A 12766-nucleotide genomic window follows, 5' to 3' on the forward strand; every position below is an offset into this window, starting at 1 on the left:
ACTGATCAGAAAATGTAACGAAAATGTAATGGAATGTTGTAGTGGAGTAGAAAGTATAGATAATTGCTGCAAAATGTAACAAAGTAAAAGTCTAAAGTATGCACTATTGATTCTACTTAAGTAAAGTACAGATACGTGAACAATTTACTTAAGTACAGTAATGAAGTATTTGTACTTTGTTACATTCAACCACTGTCAACTGCACCACAACACCAATAATTAGGATTACAGACTCACCCAACAGTCTAAAGTCGGACTACAGAAACATTTCTGCAAGCACTGTTACAGGATGACATTTGGAATTTCAGAAATGCACTTGGTAGCATTTTTTGCATCTTAAGTCAGCTTTTTAATGTTTTTTTTAAATGTTCTGTGGGCCCTGTGAATTACCTAAATTTCTTAAATATTTCAATATTTAGAGGAGCCCGGTGGCCAAATTGTTAATGCACATACTACATAAACGCCATAGCTCAACTCCGGGCCAGGGGATCTTTCTTGCTGTGGTGGAAGAAGTATTCAGATCCTTTACTTAAGTAAAAGTACTAACACCACACTGTAACAATGCTCTGCTACAAGTAAAAGTCCTGCATTGAAAATGTTACTTAAGTAAAAGTATGTAAGTATCATCTGGAAAATGTACTTAAAGTATTAAAAGTAAAAGTACTCAATGCAGAAAAAAACTCACATTTTAGAAACTGGAAAGGATCCAACCAGTTGTGTGTTTAATGGTCTAATCATTTCAGATGGACTTGTAGGCCGTTATATTGTTGGCTACTTTCATTTATAATAAAACATCGTACTGTATAAACTAGAACCACGTGTTCTTGTGCAAAAATCTTAATTTGTAAATTAACTAAAGCTGTCAGATGAATGTAGTGGGGCAAAAAGTACTATATTTCTGTTTGAAATGTAGCAGAGTAGAAGTAGAAAGTGGCATGAAAAGAAAAGACTCAAGTATAGTACAAGTTCCTCAAATGTGTACTCAATGCAGAAAAACCCTCCCATTTTAAAAACTGGAAAGGATCCAAACAGTTCTGTCAATCTGATGGCACCTGTGGTAAGAGATTGCTGGCATAACAAGCTCGCTGACCGCGCTCTCACTCACACACACCGGCCATTTAGCAGGAAGAGGGGAGTTGCAGGCCCTGGAGCTCTGTCAGGGCAGCGGCGTTTGTCAGTCCATTAACCCCAAAAACTGTGACTTTGCGCGGGTATGGAGTGCTGAGGGCTGCCAGCTGTGACGGAGTTCCATGTACCTCACAGCAGGCCGGGGTCTGTGAAGGAAGGCGGGCCGGGTGGCGAGGTAGCAACACAGGCAGCACCGGCCGCTGAACTCCTTGAGATCTGCGCGACCTATTCAGAAGACTAAGCTGACCTCAGATCAGTTGTGTAGCCTATGTAAATGTTGTGGCGTGACAAACATAGAGACTAGAGCCAAATGAGAAGGCGCCGCCGAATTGACGTCAACCAGGCGGCTTGTTGAGATTTGCCCGTTTTCAGAGGCAGTTTCAAATTGTGAGATTTGCAGAGGAAAGAGGTGTCAATGGGATTTAGAGGTTCTATGTATGTCCTAGTTACCCACTAATATCATTATTCAACTATGACAAGGTAAAATTGGTTTTGCATTATATCACCCCTTTAAGGCTGTGAAATAATGAAAATGACTAGGCCCTATAGCTAAATTTTGTCTGTGAAGCTTTCACAAACAACCACCAGGTCTTTACCAGTTCCTTGACAGGGAGCCAGCATCGTCTTTGGACAGAGTCCAAACCAAATTTCCATTTGGGGACAATAAAATATATCTTATGTTATTTCACACAGAGAGCCCTACAGTTTACAGATAGCCTACATGAGAGACATCACACACAGGAGAAGTGAAAAAAAGTAATATTTATTGTACGTAGTGTTAGTTTCAGGATGTCAAGAAGCTTGATCGTACTACTTGCTTCATCTCCTCAACACCTCCGTGGTAGGTCATCATTTCATATGTCTCCTGTCTGCTTTCTGCTTTTTCTACTTTGTGTCCTTCCTCAAAGATCAGTTTCAGATAACCTTACAGTATTGTAATGTTCATCACAGCCGTTTGCTGCCGGAAAAATGAGGAAGCTGATCTTGGTGGCTGTGATCCTTCAGCTGGTGATCACAGTCGACACAAATGGAGTAAGTTAATAACTTTCAGTATTGTATTTATGCCGTATTGTGGTGCTCTAGAACGTATCAGTGAATGAATTTCTTTCATTTCCATTTCTTTCTTTAACAGTTCCCTTTTTTTCCTCCATAAACTCCGCTCTCAGCTACTTTGCCAGTTGCTGCATGAACTTCCTCCGGGACATTTTACAGCTGTTGTCCTTGGAGAGGATGCGTGCAATGATTCCAGCCAGTTGTAGCATGTATAAAGTTATATGAACACGTAGACAGCTACCGGCCATCTACGTGTACCGCGCCTTTCACAGAGCGAGCGCCCGGTGCTTTTCTTCTGATTCAGAACAGAGTCCATCCACGCCGTAGCCTACGTTACCGACTCTGGCTTTGCCTTCGGCCCATCGGTGATGCCCACACTTGTTACTCGAGAGTTACGTTTCTCTGACAGAGACTATGATTATTACTAAGCAACCAAGATACATCTTCAACCACGCAAAAGATTAAAAACAAAACCGCGAAAAAATGGCCAAAATAGGTAAAAGTGATTGTATTTTCTTTGCCTTTTGTGTAATGTAGGCTATATAAAAACAATTTTAAATAAAAATACAGACTCTATAGGAAAAGTCAGGTACCAGCAGGATTGTATTGTTTTATTTAGCAAAGTTATTACACATATACATTTCAAAATGTCCTGGCCATTCTAGTGTTAAAGAACAGGCCACAGGGGGACCATCTAGCAGCATGTATGCCACTCAGCATTAATGGGCCACCTCTTTCTGAATGCCCCTATAGCTGAGCCTTGGAGTTATTTTTGCAAAAGACAAGAAAAATCAAATGCACACAGCAAGGCTGCAAACTTTGCCACTGATGCAAATATGCAATTACTTTCAATATGAATGGTTTCATACTATAGCCTACTTTGGGTTTTGGTTTCCCTATGAAGAATGTCTTGTAAAATTCATTTTGTAGAGTTCCTCAAAAATACAGTTCAATCAAAACGAAATGAAAATATCTAATTCTAACAGTTTAATACTATACATAAAATATCTCAATTATATGCCTAATACATATTTCTAAAGTGCTAACTTTTAGGTTTTAATGGTGAACAGAACCCAAATGCAGAACGCAAAGCCATGAGTGTGAATTAACAGGTTTCATTTAAAGTATTGAGTCCAGGCTTCTGAGGGGGGAAAAGCACGTCAAAGTTTCCAGGATGGAGAACGGGTCGGTGCTTTCTGGGAAGGAGCGGGTCCGATCGGAGTTTTTTTAAACTCCGATCTATTTAAACAACATGGGACACAGGCAAAAGCGTCAGAGCCGTTATTAGAGCGGACCCGGCGTTTGGACCCGGAAACAGTATTATTGGAGTGTGGTTACGTCACGACTTAACAACTGGATATTAACAGTCTATGGTTTTGAGCAGCAACAGTTTATAGCCAAGATGATCTATTGAGTGTTATATATTCAAATGATAAAACATTGCACATTGTATTCATCTCTCATTAAGGTCACAATTAACTAAATCTCACTTCTCTTTTGTTTCTAGTACAACCTGACTGGTGAAAACCTCTGCATTATCAACCCATTCAGAATCAAGACAAAAGATATGGTGAAGTACGTAAGGGAAAATGCAGAGTGTCGCAACAATGTCGCCGGCTTACAAGTATTCCCTCAGTTAACCCTCTCAGTGTGTCTTGCTCTCTTCTGCATTTTCCTTATGTGATAGTCAGGGGCCATTACAGGAAGTGGGGCGATACATTTCTTAATGTAGAACAGGGTCTGACAGCACAGGAGCATCGGCAGTTTCTACTTTGATACAAATGTTTGAGAAAGAATGTCAAGTCAGGATGTTCTCATATATTCTCACACCTCAAGCTTTTTTTCACTCTATTATAACCACAGAGCTTCTTCCCATAACCTTTGTCCTTTCAGTTCTGTCACAACCAGGCCTTCTGTGATGTACTGAACCTTCTTTGCGCAAATAATAAAGACTTAAAAGACTTTGTTACTACTAGGCTAGGTGCATTAACACACACAGAACCCTACATCTGATTGCAGTTTATAACAGTTTACAGATACGTGACATCACACACACAGGAAAAGTGAACGAAAAAAGTAATATTTATTGTGTTAACAGCAGTCATGCTGTATGACAGGAGACAAATAGAACATTTTAAATCCAGAATATAGGAAAGAATAATTAAGCTAATTTAAGTTTTTACAAATCATGGTAGAAGGCATCCAGAGAGAAAATCTAAAGCCTTGAAGAGCATATGTGTGTGTGTGTGTGTGTGTGTGTGTTAGGCCACTACTGTCACCCTAAATTATAGTATATATGTGATTGTTTTTGTGCGCAAGCATGCATGAATCTGCTTAAAAGTGTGCGAGCTGCAGGAAGACAAGTGTGCATCTAAGTGGAAATAAGTGAATGTGTATCACTTCCCCAACAGTTGCTTTTGGTCTTTCTCCTGTGTGTGTGTGCGTGTGTGTGTGTATGTGTGTGTGTGTGTAGTTTTAGGGTGTCAAGAAGCGTGATTGTACTGCTTACTTCATCTCCTCAACACCTCCGTGGTAGGTCATCATTTCATCTGTCTCCTGTCTGCTTTCTGTCTTTTCTTTTTATTACTTTTCTACTTTCTGTCCTTCCTCAAACTCAGTCTCATTTCTTGAATACTTAAATTCCGTGGGAAACGTTTTGAGTCCATGTTGTTTTTGTGGTGTTAAAACATATTTTATTAGTCATTGTGTCTGCCATTCTTATCTAGAATATGAACTACCCTTGATGCATAAAATTCTCCGATCTAGAAATTTTTTGAAAACGTCTTTACTTGTAAAAATCAAATGAGTTTAGTAAAAGATCAGTTTCAGATAACCTTACAGTATTGTAATGTTCATCACAGCCGTTCACTCCTGGAACAATGAGGAAGCTGATCTTGGTGGCTGTGATCCTTCAGCTGGTGATCACAGTCGACATAAATGGAGTAAGTTAATAACTTTCAGTATTGTATTTATGCCGTATTGTGGTGCTCCAGAACGTATCAGTAAATTAATTTCTTCCATTTTCATTTCTTTCTTTAACAGTTCCAGTTTGGAGATATCATTTCTTTCAAACCCAAGAGCTGTAAAGGAATTTCCTACCAGCACTATGCTGTCTATGTGGGCAACAGAACACTCCCTGGTAAAGAAGACGGGCAGAACATATTTGAACGCATAAGTACGTATATTTAGAAACTCCAAAGGCAGTAAACCAATTCAATCTAACAGTGAGAACAACAATAAAACAAACCTCAGGTGTTTGATATCAGCTAGCATCATCTTTACCATACAGTACATGGACTATATGCTGAATGGGATTTTGTCAGCTACCTCCACAAGTTGGAATTATGTCAACACTCATGCACTAAAACATCATCCAGCAGAGTGAGAAACACTGTTGGAAAATGAGCATGAGTTTAGCATGAATGGGTGTTGTTTCCTCTGATAATCCAGAAACCTTCGGTTTTGAATTCTATTTTGGATACAAATAACATGTTTCATGGAGAGAGGTGGAAAAGTGGCAAGAGTCATTATTATGTTAATGTGACAAATACTTTGGTGTGTGATGAAATACCTGCAAAGCTAATTATAATCCCCCTCTGTTGTACTTTGTGTTGAGTGCTAATTGGCAAATGCTAGGATGCTAACATGCTAAACTAAAGTTTGACCATGGAAAACACATCTGCTGTTAGCATCTAGCTTAAAGCACTGAGCCTGGTAAAGGCTCACTAGTGTCGAGTCCTAGGCTTGTGTTTAAAAAAATAACTTTCAGACAGAAATAAGTATACATGTATTGTAAATGTTTACATACTGTACATTGTGATGTATTTGGTAGCGATGCTGTAATATTGTGTGGAGAGGAATCCGCTGATGCTGTTTCTTGATTATAAAGGTTTATTTACATCAAAGAATTCAGCATCAATTTACAAGCTCTGAAGAGCCCAGAGAGGACCTCACCCCGACTCTCTGATGGTCCTCTAAAGTTCTTTGTGTGAAACCGCATATCTATACTTCATAACTTGAGGTGGGATCAATAATTGACCAATGGCTACAAGCCAACTGGCCTTCTTTTCAACAATGACCTCTCTATCTTGGGGCCCCACTGATAACACTTTTCAGATGTTTCCAGAGAGGTCTCCTCCGAAAGTGGGGTAGAGTTCATTCAGGTCATTATACATATAGATAGTTCAGGTATAACTTAAGTACAGGTTATAGAATGTGCAGAATAAAGTAGCGTGTTAATACACTTCAACATCTAATAATTTATTCCTTGGTTATAGACAAAAAGCCTTCCTGTGTTTTCTCTACACTGGACATGACTGAGGAGCCTGAGGTGTTCAATTACCTCGATGGATACAAGGACAAGAAAGGAAAGGAGTGGAAGGCAGGAACTGAGGCAGAAATGACCGCACGCATCAACGAACGAAAAGCCAACTGTTGGCCGTATAATCTCTTGCTCAACAACTGTGAACACCTTGCTACCTATGTGCGTTACGGAGTAAGGGTTGCACTGCAGGTACGTGGCTGATTAAAGTGGCCCATCACTATTTTTGATACTGCCTTGCCAATTTATTAAAGCATGACACATTTATTAAGTTTAGACCAAGGCTTAAATGAATAGAGTGTGACATTTTGGGAAATACACTTATTTGCAAGGACTGAAGTGAAGTACTTTTAGGATACCAGGTATCGGTTTTGCACAACACTAAGGCGTATTTCCCTCACTCGAAAGCTTGACAGACCTCCTGCGCCTAGTTACGGTTGCTAAGACACGATTGGGCTGTGGCGGTTTTCGGGCGTGCCTTAGCGAAGGGTCAGTTGAGTCAAAAGCTGTTTCATGAGCAGGTATGCGCTATTCCCTCATTATTTCAACATCAATTACGCAGATAAAAGGTCTGGAGTTGATTTCTGTTAACTGTATTAAAAACGACAAGTTTTTTTTTTTTTTAAGGAGTTCTGTTCTGAACTATTTATTTTTAAAGAAATATATCTTTGAATTAATAAGCTTCAGAGGTGCTGCGAGGCCGATTCTTCTCTTTCTTTCGACAGAGCCAGGCTAGTGGTCTTCCCTTGCTTCCAGTCTTTCATTAAAGGAGACATGTCATGTTCATTTTCAGGTTAATATTGTTTTTGGTTTCTACTAGAAAATGTTTACATGCTTTAATGTTCAAAAAACACTTTATTTTCTTTTATTGTCCGTCTATACATGCATTCCCCCTCTGTCTGAAACGCTCTGTTTTAGCACCTGTCTCTTTAAGCCCTCCCTTTGAAAAACCCAGTCTGCTTTGATTGGCTTGCGAGAAAGATATGGCGCACATCAGGCAACGTCACGTAATGTGCTTTTATTTTGTGGAAATATTTTTCACCAGCCCCATTTACTTCATTAGAAAAGGCACCAAAGTCTGGACCAATACAAACTTCTAATAATGTATGACTGTTCCTTCTTTCTATTTTCATTGGCTGTAGCTACATACTGTATTTAACAGACATCTCTCAGCAAATAAGCATATTTCCCAAAATGTCTCAAAGGAATACTTCTGACCTTTTGACACAAAAGTTGTCAGTAGTGACATTATGCATGACACCGGGACACATGGAGGCTGTGGTATACAATGTGATTGTTGGTTTTAAACAGCAGCCTCAAATCTCCAAATTTCCTTCCAGCAACAGTTTATAGCCGAGATGATCTACTGAGTGTTATATATTCAAATGATAAAACATTGCACATTGTTTTCAAATCTCTCATTAAGGTCACAATTAACTAAATCTCACTTCTCTTTTTTTTCTAGTACAACATGACTGGTGAAACACACTCTATTAACAACCCATTCAGAATCAGTGCAAAAGATGCGGTGAAGTACATAAGAGAAAATGAAGGGTGGCTCAACAATGGCGCCGGCTTACAAGTATTCCCTCAGTTAACCCTCTCAGTGTGTCTTGCTCTCTTCTGCATTTTCCTTATGTGATAGTCAGGGGCCATTACAGGAAGTGGGGCGATACATTCCTTAATGTAGAACAGGGTCTGACAGCACAGGAGCATCTGCAGTTTCTACTTTGATACAAATGTTTGAGAAAGAATGTCAAGTCAGGATGTTCTCATATATTCTCACACCTCAAGCTTTTTTTCGCTCTATTATAACCACAGAGCTTCTTCCCATAACCTTTTGTCCTTTCAGTTCTGTCACAACGAGGCTTTTTCATACGTAAATTTCGTATGTAGCTTCTGTGTTCTAGTTCCTCCGTTCATTCTCTCAGACTCTTCTGTGATGTACTGAACCTTCTTTGCGCAAAGAATAAAGACTTAAAAGACTTTGTTGACTGAAGCTTTATTTCAGATCTCACCCTATGTACATTAGAATTCCCACCATAGTATACAGAGACGGAGGACATGCTGCTCATGCAACGTCACCTGTGTAGACACAGTGTAATATGCAGCTACAGTAAGAGTGTCTTAAGTATTTCACAGCAAAGGAAACAAGTAAAATAAGAGAATACACCATAATGCTTTAAAGAGCATTATATTCACATGCTTTTTTTACATTTTTGACATTCTCCCTCCCTAATCCTACACTTTTATGATGCTTTCCAAAATGACATAGTGAGTATACAGAAGGGGCTTCAGTGGGTTTCTCATGGACACTTTGTTGCTGTGAAAAAGGAACCTGTTGTAAACCACTAGGCTATGTGCATTAACACACAGAGCGCCCTACATCCGATTGCGGTTTATAACAGTTTACAGATACGTGACATCACACACACAAGAAAAGTGAAAGAAAAAAGTAATATTTATTGTGTTAACAGCAGTCATGCTGTATGACAGGAGACATATAGAACATTTTAAATCCAGAATATAGGAAAGAATAATTAAGCTAATTTAAGTTTTTACAAATCATTTCAGAAGGCATCCAGAGAGAAAATCTAAAGCCTTGAAGAGGATATCTGTGTGTGTGTGTGTGTGTGTGTGTGTGTGTGTGAGAGAGAGAGAACATGGGTAAAGAGCAGAACAACAAGTCTTGTGACTGTCCTGCAGTAGGGAGGCAGTGTTAGAATGTGTTACAAGTTGAGTCGATATATGCAAACATAAAAAGCTCTATTGTCAGAAAATAAATAACAGCAGCATCTCCGAGCTGTCTGAACCACACGTCACGTGATGGGAGCGAGTTCCTCCAGACGACTGATGAACAGTCACACGAGTGCGAGTTCTTTTACATTTTTACATGTGCTCCATTCCTAGTGATGATTTTATTAAATAAGATTGGTTTTGAGAATTGTTGAGAACAGACAATATCATGGAGTGGGGGGGGGGGCGGCAATTACGCGTCTCATCTAAAGCTCCCGCCACAGCGCAGTCTTCTTCTTCTTCTTCTTCATCATCAGTATGTTGACAGGAGCTACTCCACGGGCCGAATGCCCTTGGCCTCCTCCAGCTTCCTCAGGGTCTCATCCCACTGGGTGAACTGCTTGGACAGCAGGAACATCTGCCAATCAGAGGTCAGGGATCAGTGGGTGGAGCTTTGTCCCGGCAGACAAAAAAAATGTTCTATCTCATATCACATCACAGTGGGCGGTGGATCGATTGAAGTATATCAGACAAATTAGGGTAACACTTTACTTGAAGGTATCTAAATAAGAGTGACATGACATTGTCATGAACACATGAACCCTAACCCTTACTGTTTTAACCCAAACCTAACCATAACTTGTCATGACAAAAAACTAATGACATTTACTAAAAGAAGCGTTATGTCATAGACGTTAATGACTTGTTTATAATGTTTAGGACACGTTCATGACAGTGTCATGTCACTCTTATGTAGATACCTTCAAGTAAAGTCTAACCCAAATTAGTTTAAGACAAGAAAAGCTAAATTGATTATTTAAAGTATTTATGTGCTAGAATTATTTTATCTAGAGCTGCAAAGATGAATCGATTGGTTCTCAACTACTAAATGAATCGCCAACTATATTAATAAGGAGTCATAGAAAAAAAAGGAATATTTTTCTGATTGTAGCTTCTGAAATGTGAATACAGTATGTTCTAGTTTCTTCTCTCCTCTGTGACAGTCAACTGAATATCTTTGAGTTGTGGACAAAACAAGACATTTGGGGACGTCGTCTTAGGCTTCGGGAAATACTGATCGACAAATTTCACAATTTTCTGACATTTTATAGACCAAACCACTAATTGAGAAAATAATCAACAGATTAATCAACAATGAAAATAATAGTTTTATCTTTTATCCCACAAGAGATAAGAGACTACAAGAAGAAGTTTGTAATTATGTGAACTTTAGAATGTTATTGTGTTTAATACTTTGTCTTATGGTCATTTTTATTTCAATGATATTGTGGGTATGCGATCTGTGCTGCCTGCATGATCCGACATGTTCGCACATGCGCAGATGATAATCCTATTACCACTTGCGCACCTTTGCACCGTGGGAATTTCATGGGGAGTGTGGAGGAAACTGAAGGTTTGCAGTGACAGAAAGACTCCATTACATTCCACATGTAACCGAAATGGTGTATGTTCATGTAACATGTTACAACTCCTTTATTATTTTGGATTGGCAACCACGGAAACACCTTGTAATGCACAGCGTAAGCTACATTTAAAAAACATCACAACATCCCCACGCTACAGGTCACAAAAATAACAATGTCGCCAAGGTGTAGTACACGGACGTCGATATACGGTTTTGGATCAGTGACAATAAGCACTTCATTTAAATATCTTTATAAAACAGACCCGCCGTTAACTCCATAATGAATAACATAAAACGTAGCCTACAAAAATATGCCGCCAGTTGTGCCGCATGGCCGTCAAGTCTTTCAATGCATCACGTTTTCTACTACGTATTGATGTGCATGTGCATAGTGGATCGTGCAGGCGGCACAGATTGCGTACCGACAGATATTAAACAAATTAGAGGAGAAAAAGTACCATTTTGTTGTATTCCTCAAAAAGGTTCTTCACTTCCAGGGACTGAGCCTCAGTTTGGTCCTGTAAAAGAGACAAACACTGGCTCAACAGATAGAATCTTACAAGAGAGAAACGAGGCAGACGGAGAAGGAGAAGGAGAAAGAGAAAGAGAAAGAGGGGGGTTACCTGCTCTTTGATGTGAATCTGTGACAGGCGCTGCAGCTTGGTGGCGTGTTCCGGTACATCTGAGGGCAACAGAAACACACAGCTAACACAGTCCTGATGGAACAAACACTCCTCTACCGATCCAGCAGCTGGACCACACCACCGCAAAACACCACGCTACTGACTAAAAAGGCTAGAAAGTCACATAACAAAAGATTAGTGACATTCATTTCTCTCTAAAGCATGACAACAGTTTTAATTTTTTAGCATGACAACATGGTTGAACAGGGACTATATCGCGCATTTTAGTTTGCATTGTCAGCTGTAAGTCATGACTGGTTTTCAAGATGCCGGTGTTCTGACGATCTATGCTGCCTTGTCGAAAAATGCTACCGTAGCGTAAATCGATAGTAGAGTCTATCAAGTCGCGCTGCCCTATCGAAATGTGCTTCCTTATGTGATATATTTGCCTGCATATTTCCAAATGTGCAGGCAGGCTGAATCCCATAGAGGTATAACTCTAACAGTATTGACATCTTATGTTTATTTGAGAATATTTTGATACTCCATTATATCTTTATTGAATATTTCAGTGGTAGCATATTCTGATAGACAAATATACCCTATCAAATAATGCTCCCCCAACAGAATCATTATATATTGCACCACTACTCACTCCATGTGCACTGTCAGGAGATAAGGAGCATATTTTGATATTCTATTAAATTATATTTATTGAATATTTCAGTGGTAGCGTATTCTGATAGACAAATATACCCTATCAAAAAGTACAATGAATAAATTATTTATTAGATATTACTCTATTAACCACAGTATCGGCCGTATGTCCGACCGCAAGGTTGCATAGATTTATGGGCGGGGAATCAGACCATGCTTGTGGGTCGTGCGCATGCGCAGAACCGCTAAGTAGCACATCTCGATAGGTAGCATAAATCGACAGAACACCGGCCGCATATAAACATGAACGCGAGTGTCTTTATAATCTATCTTTTCAATAAACTGTCTGTACACTTACAAAGTTCTCAATGCTGCGGTTAACATGTAGGGAGCCTCATTATGCTACCGTTGAAGTTTGGTGATATATTGAGCCTTTTTAGTAAAATAGCGATTTGTTTTTACTTAGCCTGTGCCCCGAATACTAGCGTTGTAAGCTAATCAGCGGTCCGCGCTAGCTTCTTTCAAGCTACAAACCCATTGGATTAGCATGGAAACATGTTCCAGAGAGCGATCAAGTGGGTACACATCTGTTACTAACCCCTAGGTTCGTTTTGCGCTGGAATTGTCTTTTAAATCATGTTCAAACTTTAGTAGTCAGAATGAATGACACGCTGCTAATAAATACTGCTGAATGTGTGTAGTGCTGACAGTATCACTGGTACATTGTACACATATTGTGTGGAAGGAAACTGCATCCAAAGAAAATGGTATAAATGGATACAAAATGAATTAGAAGTGGCTGATACTGTAGGTAGTAGTGAT

General features: G+C 39.4%; 2 protein-coding genes across 2 annotated transcripts in view; one reads left to right on the forward strand and one right to left on the reverse strand.

The window, feature by feature from the left end:
* Positions 1-1962: 1962 nt before the first annotated feature.
* Positions 1963-8464, forward strand: LOC114557605 (lecithin retinol acyltransferase-like). Its single transcript, XM_028581165.1, has 5 exons — positions 1963-1969; positions 5043-5123; positions 5224-5356; positions 6459-6694; positions 7968-8464. Exons 2-5 carry the CDS (start codon positions 5061-5063, stop codon positions 8142-8144), a joined length of 609 nt encoding a protein of 202 aa, XP_028436966.1. The 5' UTR covers positions 1963-1969; positions 5043-5060; the 3' UTR covers positions 8145-8464.
* Positions 8465-8940: 476 nt separating this feature from the next.
* Positions 8941-12766, reverse strand: part of dctn3 (dynactin 3 (p22)) — a 12640-nt gene continuing 8814 nt past the window's right edge. The window contains exons 5-7 of the mRNA XM_028581166.1: positions 11288-11346; positions 11123-11182; positions 8941-9656 (exon numbers count right to left, since the gene is read on the reverse strand). Coding sequence (XP_028436967.1) covers positions 9570-9656; positions 11123-11182; positions 11288-11346 — 206 coding nt within the window. The 3' untranslated portion in view covers positions 8941-9569. The remainder of the gene's footprint in view (positions 9657-11122; positions 11183-11287; positions 11347-12766) is intronic.

This window comes from Perca flavescens, chromosome 6 (genome assembly GCF_004354835.1).
Source record: "Perca flavescens isolate YP-PL-M2 chromosome 6, PFLA_1.0, whole genome shotgun sequence".
NCBI lineage: Eukaryota > Metazoa > Chordata > Actinopteri > Perciformes > Percidae > Perca > Perca flavescens.